General features: G+C 40.4%; 3 protein-coding genes across 3 annotated transcripts; 2 read left to right on the top strand and 1 right to left on the bottom strand.

Moving 5' to 3' along the window:
• Positions 1–4233: 4233 nt before the first annotated feature.
• Positions 4234–6355, top strand: LOC310925174 (odorant receptor 131-2-like; the record flags this gene model as incomplete). Its single annotated transcript, XM_083887048.1, has 2 exons — positions 4234–5091; positions 6254–6355. 2 exons carry the CDS (start codon positions 4234–4236, stop codon positions 6353–6355), a joined length of 960 nt encoding a protein of 319 aa, XP_083743174.1.
• A 577-nt stretch (positions 6356–6932) lies between these two features.
• LOC310925173 (diablo IAP-binding mitochondrial protein-like) lies at positions 6933–9964 on the bottom strand (the record flags this gene model as incomplete). The annotated part of the gene is made up of 6 exons (XM_083887047.1): positions 6933–7123; positions 8160–8256; positions 8354–8464; positions 8580–8705; positions 9584–9707; positions 9831–9964. The coding sequence occupies 6 exons, from the start codon at positions 9962–9964 to the stop codon at positions 6933–6935; spliced, it is 783 nt and encodes a 260-aa protein (XP_083743173.1).
• Positions 9965–17363: 7399 nt separating this feature from the next.
• Positions 17364–18296, top strand: LOC310925306 (odorant receptor 131-2-like; the record flags this gene model as incomplete). Its single annotated transcript, XM_083887227.1, has 1 exon — positions 17364–18296. One exon carries the CDS (start codon positions 17364–17366, stop codon positions 18294–18296), a length of 933 nt encoding a protein of 310 aa, XP_083743353.1.
• Positions 18297–21843: the final 3547 nt, after the last annotated feature.

Here is a 21843-nt window from a genome sequence, read left to right as displayed (position 1 = left end):
AACATGCAATATGGGGATTAGGTCAATTGGTCACCTATGTCCCCCATTTTTAAATGTATTATTATTATTATTATTATTTATTATCTTATCATGTAGACTATTTTCTCAGATTATTCTACATTTGACTGCTGCTCTGATATGTTGCTGATTGGATCATAAACGGCCACAGCAACTAAGAGAAATGATTGACTCTTTTATTATTATTGTGTTACATGTGTCACGATTCCACCTGCACCTTCTCCTCAATTTTATTATTAGTGTTGTTTTTTGTGGCTGCTGCTCTTTCCCCTCTCCTCTGACTCTGCAGGGGGCGTGGCTGACCCAGTTCCCAGACACCGGTGATCACTTGCACCTGCGCGGCTCCTCCTCACCTGCACCAGATGAATAATCAGCGGGGCTTAAAGGCGGAGCCATTTCTCCTCACCGGTGTCAGATCGTTCTCTAACTTACATGGGTAACGACATGCTGCTAGCTCTCTCGCTGTACTTACCTAAAAAGATACTTACCCGTTCATCTCCGCTCCAGGTCGTCACGTCTCCTGCTGGTCTTCAACTCCTTGGCTGTTCCGGTCTCCCTACACTCCTGGGATCTCCTGTGCCACGTTCTTGAGTTGTTTTCCACTCTGGATCACCGCCGACCTGCCGAGTCACCCCCGCAGTAGCTGCAAGGACAATTTTCCACCTATCTCTCCATCTATCCCCTATCACTTCCCACTTTTGGGAAGTCGTTTTGTGTTATACGTTTTTGTAAATAAATTTATATTGTTTTGAAATAGCCACTTCCGTCTCCGTCTGCTTTCGGGTCCACGCCACTAATCATTACAACATGTTCTAAATGTAAAGCACTTTGAGCTGCATTCTGCATATGAAAGGTGCTATAGCCTACAAATGCTTTATTTGTAGGCTATAGCACCTTTCATATACAGAATGCATTATTATTATGTCAGCTGAGCACAGGACCCCGCGATCCTCCTGTGGAGGATAAAGCAGTAGAAAAGGGATGGAGGGATTGATGGTCAACCTCAGATTAAATGTTTTATTTAATTGTATTTTTGGTAAATGTTCTCCACTGTTGTTCAGTGTTGCATCTTCTGTGTGAAATGTGCTTTTGTTGTTGTATCTCTGTGCCATCTGTGGAGTTTATATAACGATGAGGCCTTTACACTTTGTCCCTTTATCTCTGTGACAGCACAGTTGATCAAAGGTGAAAGTTTTGTCCAAAATCAAACATTTATCCGTGTGTCAATAAGAATAAAAATTCTGCTTCAATCGGTTACACACCTATGTTCAGAAAGCCCTATGTTCCGAAATCCCTATGTTCAGAAAGCCTATGTGAAATGTTCCAACTCAAGCACAATATGCATACATGCCCAAAGGCTTAATTCCAAGTACATGCAACATGGATATAATGGTGATTACAAACATAAATACTTTAACACATTAGAGTCGTTTCACAATTAGGGTAGTGAGTAGAAAGTGTTGGGCCTCTCCAGTGCGGCAGGTTGGTGGTGCTTGGTGTCTCCGCTGTGGAGCTCCAGGCTGAGTACCAGGACCACGGATGAAATTTAGCAAAAAAAAAATGACAAAGTCAAACTTATAGTGCAAGGGCCACAGAAATTTGTAAGAATTAAGAAAATAAGCAAGTGAAAATAATTTAAAACAAACACTGGGCTTGTCAGTGACGCAAAGGACGTAATGGTACAGGGACACCCCCTCTGAAGAGCCGCCACCTTAACGTGGTGGAGGGGTTTGCATGTCCCAATTAACTTATGAGCTCAGTTGTCTGGTAGGGTCACCCAATGCAAACGGATCCTAGGTGAGGGACTGGACAAAGAGTGGTTCAGAGACCTCCAATGAAGAAAACAATAAATGGACTACACTCTCCCTTGCCCGGAAGTGGGTCACCGGGGCCCCCCTCTGGAGCCAGGCCTGGGGGAGTGGCATGATGGCGAGCATGTGGTGGTCGGGCCTGCACCCATCGGGACCAGCCTTGCATAACCCGTAGAGGCAAAGTGGGTCCCCGTTCCCATGGGCTCACCACCTGTGGGAGGGGCCCTGGAGGTCGGGTGCAGTGCGAGTTGGGTGTTAGCCTGACGGTCCGATCCTTGGCTGCAGAAGCTGGCTCTAGGGACGTGGAATGTCACCTCACTGACAGGTAAGGAGCCTGAGCTGGTGTGCGAGGTTGAGAGGTTCCATCGAGATATAGTCGGGCTCACCTCGACACACGGCTTGGGCTCTGGAACCAGTCTCCTCGAGAGGGGTTGGACTCTCTTCCACTCTGGAGTTGCCGCTGGTGGGAGGAGCCGGGCAGGTGTGGGCAGACTTATTGCCCCCGGCTTGGGGCCAGTACATTGGGGTTCACCCCGGTAGACAAGAGGGTAGCCCCCCTCCGCCTTCGGGTGGGGGGGACGTTGTTAATGCCTATGCACCGCACAACTGTTCAGAGTACCCACCCTTTTTTGGACATATATTCTGCTGGGGGTGTCACGATCTCACCTGCACCTTCCTCTCAATTTTATTATTATTGTTGTATTGTTGTGGCTGCTGCTCTCCTTCCCACTCTGACTCTGCAGGAGGCGTGACTGATTACTGCCAGACACCGGTGATCGTCTACACCTGCGCGGCTCCGCCTCACCTGCTCCGGATGAGCAATCAGCGGAGCTTAAAGGCGGAGTCATTCCTCCTCACCGGTGTCAGATCGTTCTCGTACTTTCATGGGTAAAGTCATGCCATTGCTCGCTCGCTATACTTACTTTGAAAAGATACTCACCACTCCGTCTCCGCTTCAGGTCGTCACGTCTCCTGCTGGTCGTCTTCTCCTGGCTTCTCTGGTTACCTTCTCCCCTGGAATCTCCAAGCCACGTCGTGAGTTAAGACTTCCTCAAGCTGGATTCTCCCTGCGCCCTGAGTCAGCTCCCCTCGCAGCCGCTGCAAAGACTTTATTCTTTTCCACTCTTCGCACTATCCACTATCACTTCCCCGTTTGGGAAGTCGTTTTGTGTTACCCCCTTTTTGTAATAAAAGTTTTGTTTGAAAGAACCTGTCGTCATCGTCTGCTTTCGGGTCCACGCCACCAACCATAACAGGGGGACTTCAATGCTCATGTGGGCAATGACAGTGAGACCTGGAGGGGTTTGATTGGGAGGAAAAGCCCTCCCGATCTGAACCCAAGTGGTGATTTGTTATTTGACTTCTGTGCTCGTCACGGATTGTCCATAACAAACACCATGTTCAAGCATAAGGGTGTCCATCTGTGCACTTGGCACCAGGATACCCTTGGCCGTGAGTCAATGATTGACTTTGTAGTTGTGTCATCAGACCTGCGGCCATACGTCATTTTTTATCACCTTCTTTGCTTCGGTGACTTTTATCATCAGTATAGGATATGCTATGTAAATATTTTAATTTTTGTATAAATGGCAGAATCACATCAGGTCATCCGTGTTAGTTCTACTTCTTCATCATGTGTATCATCATCATGTTGTGCACCACAATGCTAACACTATGGTAGCTGATGCTACCAACATTTGAGTGTCTTGTTTTTTGTTGCCCCATGTTGTCACGGAGAGAGCTGTGACATTGCGTTCTTGTTGAAAGGGGTTAGTCTCTGAGTCATGACTCCTCAAAAGTGTTTGCTTGCCATCTGTGGCTAGCGTTAGCAGTGCAGCTAACTTTCTGCCAGTTAGCTCACAGTCCACAGCTGATTGTGTAAACAACGAAAAAGAAAAAGGAAACGCATTGGTTGTGGAAGAGAGAGGTCTTGTTGTTGTTGTTGACCTGGTCCTAAATGTTCTTTATTTATTCATCACTAACAAGAATATATTTTTATTTACTGTTCTTAAATATTCTTAATAAAAAAATTAAACTTAGAAGTGTAGACTTTGTTTTGAACCTGAAAAACATTTTAAAAGAACCGAAATAAGGTACCGTTTGGTACCTGTACCAAATTCCAGATCCCAGTACTGTGTCGGTTCAATTATGAACGGTACTCAAACCCCACTGAGCACACTGTGTTTACTGTGTTCACTCTAGAGACTTGACAACTCTTGTTGTCCATGGGTGATAAAAACATAAGATAAGGAGCAATGATGCCATGAGTCACTGTAAATGAACGTCTTCACGCACAGTCTGAGGATTTAGCCGGAGTCAACGTGGGCTGCCTTCTTACTTTGCTGATATTAGAAGGTATTATATTTAATTTCTGCCTGAAACATTTCATATGAACAGTACATTTATGGCAGATAACAGCTCCTTTGTCAGTGGCCACGCATTGGGTGAACGTTTTTATGTCGTGCAGTTGCTGGTGTTAATTTTTCTGTGCATCAACGTGTCGCTCATTGTGACCCTTTTGTCAAAGGTCTACTTCTACACAACCATGCGATACATCTTATTCACTGTGACTCTATTGTCTGATACCTTGATTTTAGTCATTACTGATGTTCTGTACATCTTGGCTTATCATGCAATGACGATGCATTTCGCCCTGTGTGTTCCAGTCTATATTGTTGTGGTTGTGTACACTTTTGTCACACCTTTGACTCTCACAGCCATGACGCTGGAGTGCTATGTGGCCATTTGCATGCCCCTGCGCCACGGAGAGCTGTGCACGTCCCGCAGAGCTCTGCACTGCGTCCTCATCATTCACGGCCTCAGCTCTGTGCCGTTGATTCTCATCCTCTCCATCTTCTTTGCATCAGCTCCCAGCAGCTTGTACTCCAAACACAGGATATGCTCCATGGACATGTTTGTGTATCTCCGATGGCAGGACAACGCTAAATTATCTGTGTATCAGTTGTACTTTTTCGTCATGTCTGCCACCATCATCTTCTCCTACATTAAGATCATGAAAGCTGCCAAAAAAGCTGCATCAGGAGAGAATAACAAGTCTTCAAGGAGAGCGCTCAGAAGAGTGACTCTTCACGGCTTTCACCTCCTTTTCTGTCTCATCCAGCTGTGGTGTCCGTTCATAGAGACTGCTGCGCTTCAGATTGATTTAAAGCTTTTTATAAATGTCAGGTTCTTCAATTACATATTGTTTAATCTCACTCCAAGATGCTTGAGTCCTCTCCTTTATGGCCTCAGGGATGAAAAAGTTTTTCTTGCACTGAAACAAAATGCATGTTTTCAGTTCCATTTTGGACAAAACAGTGTGAGGATCAAGAGAATTTGAAAAAAAGAAAAAGAAAAGAGCTTTAACTTACAGTTAATATCATACATCTCTTAATAATTCGGTCCATAAAATGTCAAAAAAATGTTGAAAGATGTTTCTCCAACTTTTACAAACCTAAATTGCCTAGTTTTAATTGATTTATTTGTTATGTGGAGCCAAAAAAACACCATGCAATCTTGCTTTTGCAGCAAGAAGACCCAGGTGTTCTTAAACATGCAATGTGGCGATTAAGTAAATTGGACACTCTAAATTGACCGTAGGTGTGAGAGTGAGAGTGAATGGTTGTGTGACTCTCTGCGTCCCTGTGATGGACTGGTGAACTGTCCAGGGTGTACCAAGACTATCGCCCTATGTCCCTCATTTTTAAATGTAGTATTATTATTATTATTATTTATTTTATCATGTAGACTACTTTCTCAGATTATTCTACATTCGACTGCTGCTCTGATATGTTGATGATTTGATCATCGGCTACAGCAACTAAGAGAAATGATTGACTATTTTATTATTGTGTTACATGTTGCACTGGCACAGGACCCCCACGACCCTCCTGTGGAGGATAAAGTGGTAGAAAAGGGTTGGATGGCTGCTCAACCTCTGATGTCATTTTTTTATTTAATTGTATTTTTGGTAAATGTTCTCCACTGTTGTTCATTGTTGCATCTTCTGTGTGAAATGTGCTTTTGTTGTCGTATCTCTGTGCCGTTTGTGGAGTTTATATAAAGATGAGGCTTTTACACTTTGTCCCTTTTTCTCTGACAGCACAGTTGATCAAAGGTGAAAGTTTTGTACAAAATCAAACATTTATCTGTGTGTCAATAAGAATAAAAAATTCTGATTCAATCGGTGACACACCTGTTCCGAAATCCCTATGTTCCAAAGCCTTATGTTCCTATGTAAAATGTTCTCACACAAGCATTACAAGTATTACATTTATTGCAAACACATGCCCGAAGGCTAATTCCAAGTTAATGCAACATGGATATAATGGTGATTACAAACATAATAATTACTTTAACACATTAGAGTCTTTTCACAATTAGGGTAGTGGGTACAAAGCCTGTGCGCCTGTGGTGTGGGGCAGGAGGTGGGTGTAAGTGTCCCCGCTCTGGGGCTCCAGGGCGGCGGGTTAGTGGTGCTCAGTGTTCCCGCTGTGGGGCTCCAGGCTGAGTACCAGGACCACTGATGTAATTTGGCAAAAAAAATGATGAAGTCAAACTTATATTACCAGGACCACGGAAAATTGTGAAAATTAAGAAAATAGGAAAGTGAAAATTATGTAAAAACAAACAAGTACCGCAGACTTGTCAACACCACGAAGGAAATCAAACCTCATGGTGCTTTAAGAACACAGGGCTTTCCCCGCTTCAATCGTCTTTGACTCTGTTCAAATCCGTCTCAATAAACAAGACACGTCAACACATGCATTAAATGAAATATTAGTTTATTATTTACCGCTTTGTGAAAAATGACAAGACAATTCTTCGGACAACATTATGTTAAAAAATAAACACTTTAGATCAGGAGATTTAAACATCGTGTTCCAAAAGCTAAAAAAAAAACCACATCTACGCTCAGAAATCAAATAAATACGCTTAAATATTGATTCATAAAATAGTGATGAATGATTTGTAGCTTTTCATTCGTCCTTAGAACATTTAAATTATACAAACACGTAAACATTTCACTGACTCTATACTGGACATGAAATAACACACGATATGTCCCCTTTTGTTTTTCCCCCTACACTATAAATATTTCTGTTAGTCTTCTCGTAGATAAGCCTCCACCTCCGGCTCCTCGGACGAAGCGTATTCGGCCATCCTCTGGATCTCCTCTACTTTAGTCTCGGCGAGCTTCTTGTCTGCGTCCGCCGCCGTTCTCTGCGCCTCCTCCACCTGCGACTGTGCCACCTGAATGTTTGTCCTCACTGTGATGGACGCCTGCTCCGCTCCTGCAAACACAAACGGACAAAACATGCTTTCTCACAAATGTCCTCGGGTTGCTGTTGTGACACAAGCGCACACGCAATAGTTTAAACTTGAAAAAGCTACCGTTGTCCACTAAAGGTGGGAATCGCGTACGTCACATATGGTATTAAGTTATTAAATACGTAGCGGTGCGGTGACACATCAGTTGGGTGCATACGGTATTATGTTAAAACAGAATACGTGTTATTAGTTCAGGTTTATTAAACGTACATTGGGTACATAGTGTTTAATGTGTAATACGTTATACGTGAATTCTACGTAATGGTACAGGGATGCATAAGTTGAGCTCACTCATGCGATATCTGTTACACGTGTAATTGGATAGGTTTTTAACGTAATCACGCAGTGACACATAAGTTTGGCCCATGTGGTATTAGGTATTCTGCGTTATACGTGTTATTAGTTTATGAAACATACATCACATACGGTTTAGCGTGCGATATGTCATAGTTTGTAAGGTGAATTATAAGTTTTTATAACATAATGGTACAGTGACGTATAAGTTTGGCTCATACAGTATTATGTATTATAAAGTTATACGTGTTATTCAGGTTCATTACATATAACGACTCATTGACGCATACCTTGGGTGTGTATACGTGATACGTGTTTCTGGTAAAGATGAATTATACGTAACTGTTACAGGGACGAATAAACGTTTTACGTGATATCTGTTACACGTGTTATTGGATAAGGTTTCTTTAAACGTAATGAGTTTGGTCCATACGGTAATTGGGTTTCATACGTTTTACGTGTTATTGGTTCAGGTTTATTAAACATGATAGCGTAGCGTTACGCACCTTGGGTCTAATGCGTTATACGTGTTTTTGGTAAAGGTGAATTTTTACGTTGGTTACGGTGCAGTGACACATAAGTTGGGTGCGTACGGTATTACGTGCTACACGTTATACATTTTATTGAGCACATACGGGTTAACATGTAATAAGTTATACATGTTATACATGTTATCATGTGATGTGAAGCCTCAGCTGTTCTCACCTGAAGTGTACGCCGCCTCTGCCGCCATTTTACACAAGTTGACGGCATTAATCCAGGACGACTCAAATCGCTTGCATTCATCCAGTCGGTCACTGATCTGTTAGGTCAAAAAAGAGAAGAAAATCAAAATTTCCTCTTTCTCAGATAGGCAAATTTAAGGGAACGATTTTAAACAAAATCTGGGTCAAACTAACCTCAGCGCGCAGACCGTTGATGGCCTGCTGCAGCGAGTTCGCCTCTGCAGCCGTCAGTTTTCCCAGTGAGGTCAGATACCGTCTTTGGAGCGCGATACGTGTGTGAACGGCCTGTGAGCAAAACAGCAGTCATGAATATATTACAGAATACAGCTTTGAAGACAAAAGTACGTTTTTCCTACTATCTGAGCAGAGAACCATGTGAGTGAGCTATTCAAAAACCTACCTTTGAATAGACTGTACGAGCGTCGATGAGAGCCAGGCTGGTCTGAGAGAGGAAAGTGCAGGTACTGTCTGTGACCACAGACGCTGCTCTTCTGATCAGAGAGTCGTGAGAGAGGTTTTCCACCTGCTGCAAACCAAAGGAAACTCAGCATTTACCGAATCTGAAGCAGTTGTTGCACGATAGAGACAGATTTTATATTGAACAGGGGGGTGATTATAGGTCACATATTCAGGCTTTTTTGTCTTCTCATGCGTTGTTGAAGCAAAGTTACGATTCTTTTGATATCGCATTTTTAATCGTGAGAGATGAAGTCGCAATAGCTAAGTGAGCTTTCACAAATTCAATCCGATTTTAAACATTTTTAGCACTTTAATACTGGAAAAATGTGGCCAAAATTCTGTGTACGAAGAGTGAAACATTTAAACTTCGTCTCTAAAGTAAGTTTTGGATTCATATTAATATTCTCATTAATATCACTGCATCCTTAATTATATCCGCTTGAATCTAAGGGGAATTGCACTCACTGCAAAGATAATCTGCTTCTTAAATCTCAAATATATTCTAACAAAAGTGAACATTTTTCTACATTTCTCTGACATGTAATGGCCCAAACCACTCTTATTTAATGTATAAAGCGTATTATTACTTATATGAGTTTATACTTTGTTCCCAGACATTTGAAACGTTGCTAGTTTATCCAAAAAATGTAGATGGATGCATCTATTTCTTTAATTTTAATATCTTATTGTGATGCATTTAATGTGTAGCTTGTACCTACAGCAGGTTTCAATTGGAGAGACAGAGCAATGCACGTGTGTTTAAGTCCAACAGCTTTGTGTAGTATTAGTATATTGTCAGAATAATCTTAAACTTTATCGTAATATCGGCTGCTATGTTTTATAATACATTGATATTGGCCGTAGAAAAACCGTTATCGGACGACCTCTAATCAAAATCGTAGCCTGAAAACAGTGAAGATGTACTCGGTGTCTTATATGTCTCACCTGTGTTAAAGGGACAGCGTGGGCGACACTAAAGGATGCTACGTTCATTCGTGCAGAGTTGGTCCACTCCTCTGACGTCTGGACTCCAGGCTTCCTGCTGCTGAACGGGACGATGTCACAGATGCTGCAGAGACAGAAGGACACAACAAAAGGCCGTGTTGTGTTAGACTCACGCCTGATGTTTTTTTGGGGGTTTTTTTCCCAGCTGTGCAGCGACTCTGCTAACGCTGCTAACGTTCACACTAACCTCTGTTCACGGACGCAGGCCGCTCCTCGCCTCAGCATCGTCTTGCTGCTCTGCAGCAGAGCAACGTCGCGATGTTGCAGGAATCTTCCGGCAACGCGACGGGCACACGCTGAACACTGACGCACCGCTTGCATTGTTTTCCCGCAGGTGTGAATGGAGCTCGAAACAAAACGCTGAGTTTCTGTCTGCAAAATCTTCTACTTTGCACAACTTTAATAATTTAGTCTACTGTCAAATCACTTTGTAAAAATCAAGTGATTTTTTCTTTTTTTCCTTGTTCCTGAGAATCTTTCAGTCAACTGCTCCCTGCCTCTGCTGCGGCTGCTATTTGTACGGCTCTGGCCACCTTTTCATTGCGTAAGAGTTATTGATCTGTTGACTGTGCCTGGATATGTACGTATTTGCAGTTTTATCTGCAGGAGCTCACAGAGACACAGATTACGTGCAGAATGCAACCAACACTATCTCCCTCTCGCGCTCCGTCTGTATAGTGTGTTTGTGCACGAGAGAAAACCAGGTGGAGGTCAGGTCAAAAAAACAAGAATGAAGCACTTAAAGGGACACTGTGTAGTATTTATGGGTTTATATAACCCAAAACCCACTTTTGTATACATATTATGTGCTCCTGCATTGTCTAGTTGCTGTATAATATTCTTTGTTTCATTTTCGTAGTGTTTCAAAAAGTCATGTAAAATAACATGGTCGTGGGCCGCTACTGCATTGCCACGACGCCATGTTTCTACCGGAGCCTGTAAGGACAAACGCGAGAGAACAAATCAAGCGTCTCTTTACTTGTAGCAGAAGTCCCGCCTCCTCTCTCTCCGCTTCGTCTGCTACGGCCGCGGTAGCTCCGCCCTCTCCCTCGCCTCACGAACCTCATCTGCTGACACGGAGAAAGACGACGAATGTCTCATCCTTGTTTGTTACGGCACCACCTACTGTTTCATGCCCTGCATTGCTTGATGTACGTAGACCAGGCCTACGCAGGACAGACGTGGAGTCATAATTACTGGTGGTGTTGTGGACACTGTCCACTGTCTGAGATTCCGTGCAGAACAATGACATGCAACGTTTAAAACAAGAGAGAGCAAGTGGAAATTCCAAAATCTCTGTCTCAACAGAGAAATGACAAAGATCCCAATAAGGACAATCACTTGTCCAGATTCAGACCGTGCTGAAAAATCAGTAAAGTTGGACGAAGACAAGCTCTAACAAGTTGTCCTCCCATCTTAAGATGTGGAAAGTGTGGGAACCCTGCGTCATTCTTCATCATAGCTGCAGCCTCTGATGTGACAGAGAGGCATTTTTGAGGATAGAAATGCAAATTTCGGTGTCTCAAATGTGAGGATTCACATTTTGTCACCGTTTAATCAGATGTACGGTTTGTTCTCTTCAGCAATCCAGGTAACTAGAAGGCTCCTCAACTGTGTCATGTCCAGAAAATGTCTGAAAACTCACCGTTTCAAAGCTGCAAACAGCTTCCACAGGTTAAAGTTTGAAGTGTTAGATGTGACTAAATGGGGAGGTGTTGCATCAGGTGTAAAATCTCTGCCAAGTCAAATATGCGGACATGTTGACAGTTGCTAGAGAGAAAAAAGATGAGAAAAAAATGTTTTAATGAGTCAGATTAAAGAAAATGAGAATTTCTACACACACAGCAATGCTTATTAAGGATCTGGCCAATTTCTTTCTGTTTTTTTTATTGGCATTGCTCCATTTATTAAACCCACCTTCTGTGTCTTTTACTTTATTTCCCTGTGAATAATTTTGATTTGGCTTCTCCAGGCCGTATCGTACATACAATAACTGGCAATAACATTGACTAAGTTTGACGACCTGTTTGCTGAAGTGACGTCAGCTTAGGTTAAAGGAGCACAAAGTTTGTTTTGGCCCGATTCCCCCTCCTGCAGTGGTGTGTCCTGACGCAGGATCTGCGTCAAGCGCTGACGAGCCCCCTGCGAGTCGCCGCTCTCTGCAGAGCAGACTTGTTTGCCAAACAAATGAAAACTTCAGGTTGCACAATTAGACTCGGGAGCTTTGCGTTAATAATCAGCCAGTCTGTTAATTACTAAACCGGGGAATACGGGACATGTTGTTTAATTGTGCTCTGGAGATAATCACACACAGCGCTGCACGTCTGCGATGTTTCCACTATCGCCAACTTTCTTTCATCATCATTATCTTCTTGAAAAACAACACTGATGTTACACCTTTGGTTTCTTGCATCAATAACTTTGTCTCAGAGAGAGTGACGGCACAAACAGACCTGCAGAAACACGTGATTGATTTGGAAATGTGGAAACTTTTGTTTGTCTGTTTGTTTTTGATGTTAGTTTAGTCGATTTATATCAATCAGGGAAAAGTAGGGATGCACTATATCGGTATTGGGAGATATTAGTGTTAAAATGATCGTACACTACCGTTCAAAGGTTTTGTGGTCACTTAGAAATGTCCTTATTTTTTCAATGAATATTACATTAAAGGTGCATTATGTAATAAATCTAAAGCAACTGGTCATAAAATCCTCCTAATATGTCACAGAGACTCAGGAATAATGTTCATATAACAAACTGAACTCACCAACAACAACAGTACAGACAAAATATTTGCATTAAAAAAAATATTTTGCAGACTGCAAATCATGTTTATGTTTTGAAATCATGTTTTGGCATGTGGCGCGTGTATTTTCATTCATTTTTTGTGTGTGTTTTTTTTACGTATATATATATAAACACACATATACACTCAACAAAAATATAAACGCACAAAGAAAACCTTGTAGTTATTGTTATGTGACAAAACAGAGTAATAACAGTTCAACTTTATCAATAAAGTGGCTTTAATTTGCGAGCATTAGGATCAATTTCAAAACAAAAGTCCTGGAGTAATGGCAGGAAGAACACAATGGGGGTCGACGATCCAAGTTCACAAACTACAATAACGTGTGCGTCAACCATTAGCCTCACACAGAGCGATACACCGGCGACGCATGGACATCACCAGGTTGTCGATCGTGTCGTGGAATGATCGTGGAATGATGCACGTTCAGTTCTGTTGCCACAGCTGTAACGCTCGACCCAGCACTCTGCCAATGGCACGCTCCCTCATGATTTGTGGCATATTGACAAGTGACAAAAGTCCACATTTTGGTGTGCCCTTTTATTGACCAGACCATAAGGAGTGTCTGTGTACTGGTCACTCATATTGACCACCACTCTGCCATGCTCCATGACTCTGGTGAGTTGAAATACTCAACCTGAGATTGTAGTCCATAGGAGTGGCCGAGTGACTCTGGACTACTGTGTTTGAGAAAAACAAATCATTCCATAAACAAATGCATCAAGAATCTGAGCAAATGTCATGACATTCTATTGTTGTTCACCATTTCAAGTTTGTGCGTTTATATTTTTGTTCAGTATATGTATGGGTGTGTGTGTGTGTGTGTGTGTGTGTGTGTGTGTGTGTGTGTGTGTGTGTGTGTGTGTGTGTGTGTGTGTGTGTTTGTGTGTGTGTGTAGAACCAGCACTGATCTTTACAATGACTGCCAACAACATGTAGGCTCCTCCCACTCACATATGTTCTATCCGTCCTTGAACCCTGAGTTAAACTGTTCTCCCGTCCTGCACATGAAGAAAAGGCATGTTTTTCTTAATGGAGCTGAAGTTTTACTGAACATTATTCAACGCTTAAATGTATTGAATTTATTAGATTTACTTTAAAAAAGTCAATTTAAAAAAACGGACAATTTTGCCTGTAAATCCCACTTGCAGTAGGAGTAACGCTGTTCACAAAGGTCCCACAATTAGCACTGTTGCCTCACAGGAAGAAGGTTGCTGGTTCGTATGCCAGTGTGGGCCTTTCCGTGTGAAAGTTGAATGTTCTCCCTGTGTGTGCCTGGGTTTTCTTCAGGTTCTCCACTTTTCCTCCCACATAAAAACAGTGGTTCTCAAACTTTTTTGTACCAAGGACCACCTGAGAAAACATATTACATATACCGCATTTTATGCGAATATCTCAGTGGCATCAGCACAGATCAGGAAGAATTTTGGGTAACGCTTTCTTTTACAGTCCCCTAATTACCTGGTATTTAGCTGGTAAATTCATGGTAACACTAAAGTGTTGCTAGGTAATTACCAAGGGTAATAAGATAAGTAAATACAGTGAAACCGTTGCCAAAATACTGGGTAATGCACGGTAATGTACTCGGTAAGTAAAGTAAAACTGTACTGTAAAAGAAAGCCAAGCTTGTTTCCATGTAATTACACACATTTTTAGGGTTAGGTTTGTTAGATTACCCCTTGGGTAAATAGCTAGTAATTAGGGGACTGTAGGTACCTGCTTATTACCAGTTTATAACCCAATAATACACTTACATTTACCATAGTTTTGCCATAGTTTAGCTGTACATACCTTCTTATTAACAGCAGTAATAACACGCTATAATTAACTATATAGTTACCAGGTAAATGCCCAGTATTTTGGCAACAGTTTCACTGTATTTACTTTCTTATTACCATTGGTAATTACCTAGTAACACTTTGGTGTTACCATGAATTTACCAGGTAAATACCTGGTAATTAGGGGACTGTAAAAGAAAGCGTTACCGAATTTTGTCCTGTTGATGTAAGATGATAACAGCTATAAGCAGGTAAAGTTCTATACAGATCCAGAAAGTTCTTCTGGATCCAGTGGATCAAATTGTAAAACATTCCAGGTGCCGGTATGTAAAACATAGATTTCAGCCTTGGTGGAGGTCTGTGCTCTCTACAGAGCTTCAGAGAGGTTGAGTGTTGACCTGGACTCAAGAATCCTGGTCCCCTCTTGGTCCTCAGTCTGGATTGACGATGGCAAGTCAACTTTTAGATGGACTGCACCAGTGATAGAACCTAGAAATACAGTATAATGTCAGACACTCAAAGTGGCCATTGCATAATCGACATCTCCACACATGGACGCTGCCAAAAGCAACAACTTTCTCAACAGTTGACAAAACTGCACACAGCGAGACAAAACTGGATCAAACCAGTCCAGAGTGTCGACTCAGCACAATCACCACAGAGGCAGCGGTCAATACCAGGAAGAGATTCTGTCCATGAAATCAGCAGAAAGTGAACTGATAGATAGAGCAGATAAATATATTTAAAACCAACCTTCTATTAATTTTGTCTGAATGCAAAAATAACGTATTGTCTCCTTTGTGTCATGACATGTAAAAACCTAACATGGCTTCCTGGCGGAGCATCAAACTGTTATAACCAAAACTAAAATTGTTCCAAACTTTTGTTCCAAGAACAGGAATTATGCAGGAATTTAAGTATAATTAAAGTCACTTAATATTAATATCCTCCGTTTGTTGTCAATAATGAATTAAGGAGCAACAGACACCGACCTGTCATATAACTGATGAAGCAACCTATTACCTTATCTAGATACCTTTTATGTCAGAATTAGACATAAAAATCATAATAATATCATATAATTAATCAATTCAGTCATGAATTCCGTGCCCGGACACAAAATAATAAGAAATTAGACGCCCTACTTTTAGGCAGGACGCCCTAAAGACGCCCTATTTTTAGGTGTCCACCAGAGTGAAGTACAGTAATCTTGACTGGATGAAATGCTGATTATGAACTCCCCACGACTCTCTCTCTTTGAGCAGTTAACTAAAAAGATCAGCTCATCTGATGCATCTGTTATTCCCTTAATCACAGCACTATAGCGTCTTCTACAGGAAGAATGAGACCACGGAGTAAAAACAATGAAAAGTGCACTCTTGAGAATCTGTCAACAGTTATAGTCAGCTAACAGCTATAATCGAACCTCTTCATAAAGGTCATTATGTATGTGTCATTTATGGATGTGGGGATATAACGGCGCATAGAGAAATGATCCATTCTGCGTTGGATAGGAAGGGTCCACTTACAGCTTTTTAAATATAATTCTGTTGTTATGGCCAGTCCCAGCCTTAATCTTGCAATTAAGGCTGGGACTGGACATAACAACAAAATTATATTTAAAAAAATAATTTTAAAAAATTGCAAAAAGACGTACAGATCTGAGGTACAGTTCTCCACGCAGGTAGTATATATGATACCTATACCTATCATATACATCTATGTATTTGTTTAATGTGTGCATACTTTATGGACTATATGACCTATATAATTTGTCATTATTGCTATTGAAGATTATATTGTGTTGTTTATTATTTACACAAAGGAGGATAAATTTTAGCTCAATTGGCATTTAAATATGATTCATTTTTTAAATTATGTGATTTATGTTCCTTGTTTACACTGCCTCTCTTTATATTTCATTTATATATTTCATTCTACTCTTTACATTTACATTTTGGATGTCGTCTTTTATACCTTCTATATAATTTAGTGTGTATAATTTTGTCGGTGTTGGTCCTCCATACATTGGCACTTTCAAACTTGCTTCTATGAACACATTTTTTTAAAAACTTTGTTTTGTTATATATAAAGTGTTTATCACTGAACTTCGATGTTTCTGACTTGTTTTATTGTACAAGTGATTCATAATTATTATTATTATTGTTGTTCAACAATCCTAACCCTAATAATTCCTGTTGTACATGAATATCAGCCCATGTGTCTCAAACATCAGGCTTTGTGACGTTATTGCATAAAATTAAAAGCATCTCTGGAGGAACCTGGGCCAAAAAAAAAAGCTTCCCACGTGTTGTTCATCAAAGATATATTTTATAAAACGAAGCGTCTGAACTCCACTGACTGAAGATACTCACAGGTGAGTGTGATCCATTCATTTCAGCGGGGCCACAATTTACTGTTTATGCGGATGAAGGACATTTGTGATGTTTGGTGATTTCTAACTATGTACATGAGCTTTACATCAGATTGTGTTTCTGTGCTCATTGAATTCCTTTAATGCTGAAAAGACTTTGATTGTTTTAAAACTGGATTCATTTATGTGAGTTTTACTTGATTTCCTTGACAATTGTGGACATTTTTTTAAATGAATCCCTCTTCCTTCTGGACAGAGATACAATCTCTTTTTCCAACAAATGCTACCAATTTAACAACATCTTAATTGTACTCTTTCTGTTGCACTTTATATTAAACTAAATTGGAATTGTTTTATATTAAGTTTGGTTGTGTTGTGTGGTGAAATAAGTTGACCTATCTCCCTTTTTAATCATGTTTTTAATTGTTTATGATAAATGATGAATCAATTATCAACCCATGACTAAATTGATCAGCAACTTTCATCAGTTTGAGGGTTACTTCTAATAATAATAAGAGGTTCTCTGAGTTTTCAGCTTCTTACATGTGAATATTTTCTGGTGTATATCATTTGTATCATATAACAAAGAAATCATTAACACGGATTCATTTTGGTTTAGGAAACATTTTGTGACAGATTACTCCATGATGGAAAATACTTGTTTGTTTTCATTGTTTTTATTCTGCCGCCAAAGCTGTGAACTAAATCCATGTTTTCCTTTTCCAGGTGCTTGTGCTTTATTGTTTTTTTATCTTTGGCAAAATGCAGAATCTGACCGACTTTCCCGCCAACGCCACATCCAACAGAAACCTCTCAGTGATCATTAAAGTGTGTGTGGTCGTCCCGTTCTTCTGCGTCTTCATGTGCTGCATTGCTGTCATGCTGCACATCTTCGCGTCCCACAGGCAGTTCCTGGACACGTCGCGCTACATCCTGTTCGCCTACATGCTGGTCAACGACGTGCTGCAGGTCACCACGTCCGTGCTGCTCTTCCTCCTCGTCATGGCCCAAGTGAAGTTCGCCATCGTCTACTGCATTCCTCTGCTCTTCATATCCACCGCCACGTTCCAGAACACGCCTCTGATCCTGGCCACCATGTCGCTGGAGCGATACGTCGCCATCTTCTACCCGCTTCGACGCCCGGCCACGTGGCGCTCGGACCGGATGTGGATCATCGTTCTGTCCCTGTGGTCCATCAGCTGCGTCTTCCCCATCATCGAATTCATCATCGTGGAACGTGACCCCACGGTGGACGTCCTCTCCACGCCTCTGCTCTGCAAGACTGTCGTCGTCAACCCGTCTCCCATCCAGACGCTGTTCAGAGCTGCCGTGAGCGTGCTCTTCTTCACGGTGGTCGCCGTCGTCATCCTCTACACGTATGTGAGGATATTGCTGGAGACCAGGAAGCTGAGGCAGGACACGGTGTCCGTGAGCAAAGCCATGTACACGGTGATGCTGCACGGCCTCCAGCTGCTGCTGTGCATGTTGGCCTTCACTCACCCCATCACCGAGACGCTGACGGTGCTGAACCCCGACTGGCAGCAGCAGGACGTGGCCTTTTTTAACTACTTCTGCTTCATCCTGATCCCGCGCTTCCTCAGCCCGCTCATCTACGGCTTCAGAGACCAGAGTCTCAGAGTACACATTCAAAAAAGCTTCTTCTGCTGCGCAAAGAAAGTCAAACCTCTGTCCTAACAACAACAAAACAGATTCACACATTTTCAAGACTCTGAAAGAGAGAACAAAAACCATTACTAGCCTCAGAGACTGTAGCAGATAAAAGTGACAATGTGATGATCAGGCGCAAGAAATATCAATCAAAAAAGCAAAGTCTAAATAAATCTGCATAAAATCATCTTGGATAGTTTTTTGTGCCGTCATTTCTCCTCATGTTCTGACCTGCCATCAAGAAAAGGTTCTTGTTGCACTTTATTGTAATTATTATTGTTATTAAATATACTTAGTCCTTGTTTTAAATAAATACAATTATAATAATTTGAGGGGATAATTTGTGCAGTTTTACCTTATTTCTTTCCTGTAGCCTGTTCTTCTTCCACTGTACCTTTATATTATATATATTGTGGTAAATATGCATATATGTAAAAAATAAAAAATAAACCTCAGTCATACTTCTGGTCCAGTTCAGCACACCCTTTTATTTCTGTCACTATCAAGGGGAATTTCAACGGTTGTCAAATCAGGACAATGTAATTATTACTGGAATTGTTTCATAATTTGACCAAATATAATCTCAGAAACAAAGGCCAAGGCTCAGCTGAGAGACTATAGCATATCAGACACAAGAAAACATTGTTCAATTATAATACATATCAGTATAATATAATTTGCAGCTGTTTTAATGTAAGGTAGAAAACTCTACCTGTGAGTGTAAAACAACATCCAACCTCAGTGTTTTCTGAAGGATTCACAGTTTTTTTTAAGGTTTTCTTCCACTGTTCCAATATTTCATCACCGTTAAGTATTTTACTGGTAGTGAATATACTTTATATACAAGCTACCAGGTTCAGGTGACAGAAATATGACTTTAAAAAATAAACTTTATTTTAGGCAAAGAATAAATCAGTTGGTATATGATCAATGGGAACATTTGTCGTTATTTCTCTTATTTTCACCTGCCATTCCCTTAATATACTCTTTAGAAAAGTCTAAATTTCAGGTCATAAAGGATAAAAGAAAAACCATTTCTTCCAATAATTTGTGCAAGTTCTATCAATGTATGTAAAAATGAAAAAAAAAAATATTATGATGGTAAATATCAAGTAATTCTGTGATACTTTTTGTTTTTTTGAAGAAAGTCAGCTCACTGTCAAAGTGCATCAGAGCAAATGGATCATTTCCTGATTTTAAAAAATTCATTAAAATTATTCCTTAAGAGTTTTTCAAATATTTTCCACAGATCCTTGTTCAGGGTGATGCCGACTATTATGATGGTAAATTTCAAGTCATTCCGAGATACTTTTTGTTTTTTTGAAGAAAGTCAGCTCACTGTCAAAGTGCATCAGGGAAAATGGATCATTTCCTGAATTTCAAAAATTCATGAAAATTATTCCTTCAGAGGTTTGCAAATTTTTTCAACAGATCCTTGTTCAGGGTGGTGCCGACGATTATGATGGTGAATTTCAAGTCATTCTGAGATACTTTTTGTTTTTTTGAAGAAAGTCAGCTCACTGTCAAAGTGCATCAGGGCAAATGGATCAGTTTCGAATTTTAAAAATTCATTTAAATTATTCCTTAAGAGGTTTGCAAATATTTTCAACTGATCCTTGTTCAGGGCGATGCCGACTATTATGATGGTGAATTTCAAGTCATTCCGAGATACTTTTTGTTTTTTTGAAGAAAGTCAGCTCACTGTCAAAGTGCATCAGGGCAAATGGATCATTTCCTGAATTTCAAAAATTCATGAAAATTATTCCTTCAGAGGTTTGCAAATATTTTCAACAGATCCTTGTTCAGGGTGGTGCCGACTATTATGATGGTGAATTTCAAGTCATTCCGAGATACTTTTTGTTTTTTTGAAGAAAGTCAACTCACTGTCAAAGTGCATCAGGGCAAATGGATCAGGTTCGAATTTCAAAAATTCATGAAAATTATTCCTTCAGAGGTTTGCAAATATTTTCAACAGATCCTTGTTCAGGGTGGTGCCGACTATTATGATGGTGAATTTCAAGTCATTCTGAGATACTTTTTGTTTTTTTGAAGAAAGTCAGCTCACTGTCAAAGTGCATCAGGGCAAATGGATCAGTTTCGAATTTTAAAAATTCATTTAAATTATTCCTTAAGAGGTTTGCAAATATTTTCAACTGATCCTTGTTCAGGGCGATGCCGACTATTATGATGGTGAATTTCAAGTCATTCCGAGATACTTTTTGTTTTTTTGAAGAAAGTCAGCTCACTGTCAAAGTGCATCAGGGCAAATGGATCATTTCCTGAATTTCAAAAATTCATGAAAATTATTCCTTCAGAGGTTTGCAAATATTTTCAACAGATCCTTGTTCGGGGTGGTGCCGACTATCATGATGGTGAATTTCAAGTCATTCCGAGATACTTTTTGTTTTTTTGAAGAAAGTCAGCTCACTGTCAAAGTGCATCAGGGCAAATGGATCAGGTTCGAATTTCAAAAATTCATTTAAATTATTCCTTAAGAGGTTTGCAAATATTTTCAACTGATCCTTGTTCAGGGCGATGCCGACTATTATGATGGTAAATTTCAAGTCATTCCGAGATACTTTTCTTTTTTGAGAAGAAAGTCAGCTCACTGTCAAAGTGCATTAGGGCAAATGGATCATTTAATGAATTTCAAAAATTCATTCAAATTATTCCTTAAGAGGTTTGCAAATTTTTTCAACGGATCCTTGTTCAGGGTGGTGCCGACTATTATGATGGTGAATTTCAAGTAATTCCGAGATACTTTTTGTTTTTTTGAAGAAAGTCAGCTCACTGTCAAAGTGCATCAGGGCAAATGGATCAGTTTCGAATTTTAAAAATTCATTTAAATTATTCCTTAAGAGGTTTGCAAATATTTTCAACTGATCCTTGTTCAGGGCGATGCCGACTATTATGATGGTGAATTTCAAGTCATTCCGAGATACTTTTTGTTTTTTTGAAGAAAGTCAACTCACTGTCAAAGTGCATCAGGGCAAATGGATCAGGTTCGAATTTCAAAAATTCATGAAAATTATTCCTTCAGAGGTTTGCAAATATTTTCAACAGATCCTTGTTCAGGGTGGTGCCGACTATTATGATGGTGAATTTCAAGTCATTCCGAGATACTTTTTGTTTTTTTGAAGAAAGTCAGCTCACTGTCAAAGTGCATCAGGGCAAATGGATCAGGTTAGAATTTCAAAAATTCATTTAAATTATTCCTTAAGAGGTTTGCAAATATTTTCAACTGATCCTTGTTCAGGGCGATGCCGACTATTATGATGGTAAATTTCAAGTCATTCCGAGATACTTTTCTTTTTTGAGAAGAAAGTCAGCTCACTGTCAAAGTGCATTAGGGCAAATGGATCATTTAATGAATTTCAAAAATTCATTCAAATTATTCCTTAAGAGGTTTGCAAATTTTTTCAACGGATCCTTGTTCAGGGTGATGCCGACTATTATGATGGTGAATTTCAAGTAATTCCGAGATACTTTTTGTTTTTTTGAAGAAAGTCAGCTCACTGTCAAAGTGCATCAGGGCAAATGGATCAGTTTCGAATTTTAAAAATTCATTTAAATT

Source organism: Microchirus variegatus, assembly GCF_963457635.1.
Source record: "Microchirus variegatus genome assembly, chromosome: 3".
In the NCBI taxonomy this organism is placed as follows: domain Eukaryota; kingdom Metazoa; phylum Chordata; class Actinopteri; order Pleuronectiformes; family Soleidae; genus Microchirus; species Microchirus variegatus.
This window is presented reverse-complemented; position numbering and strand designations above follow the sequence as displayed.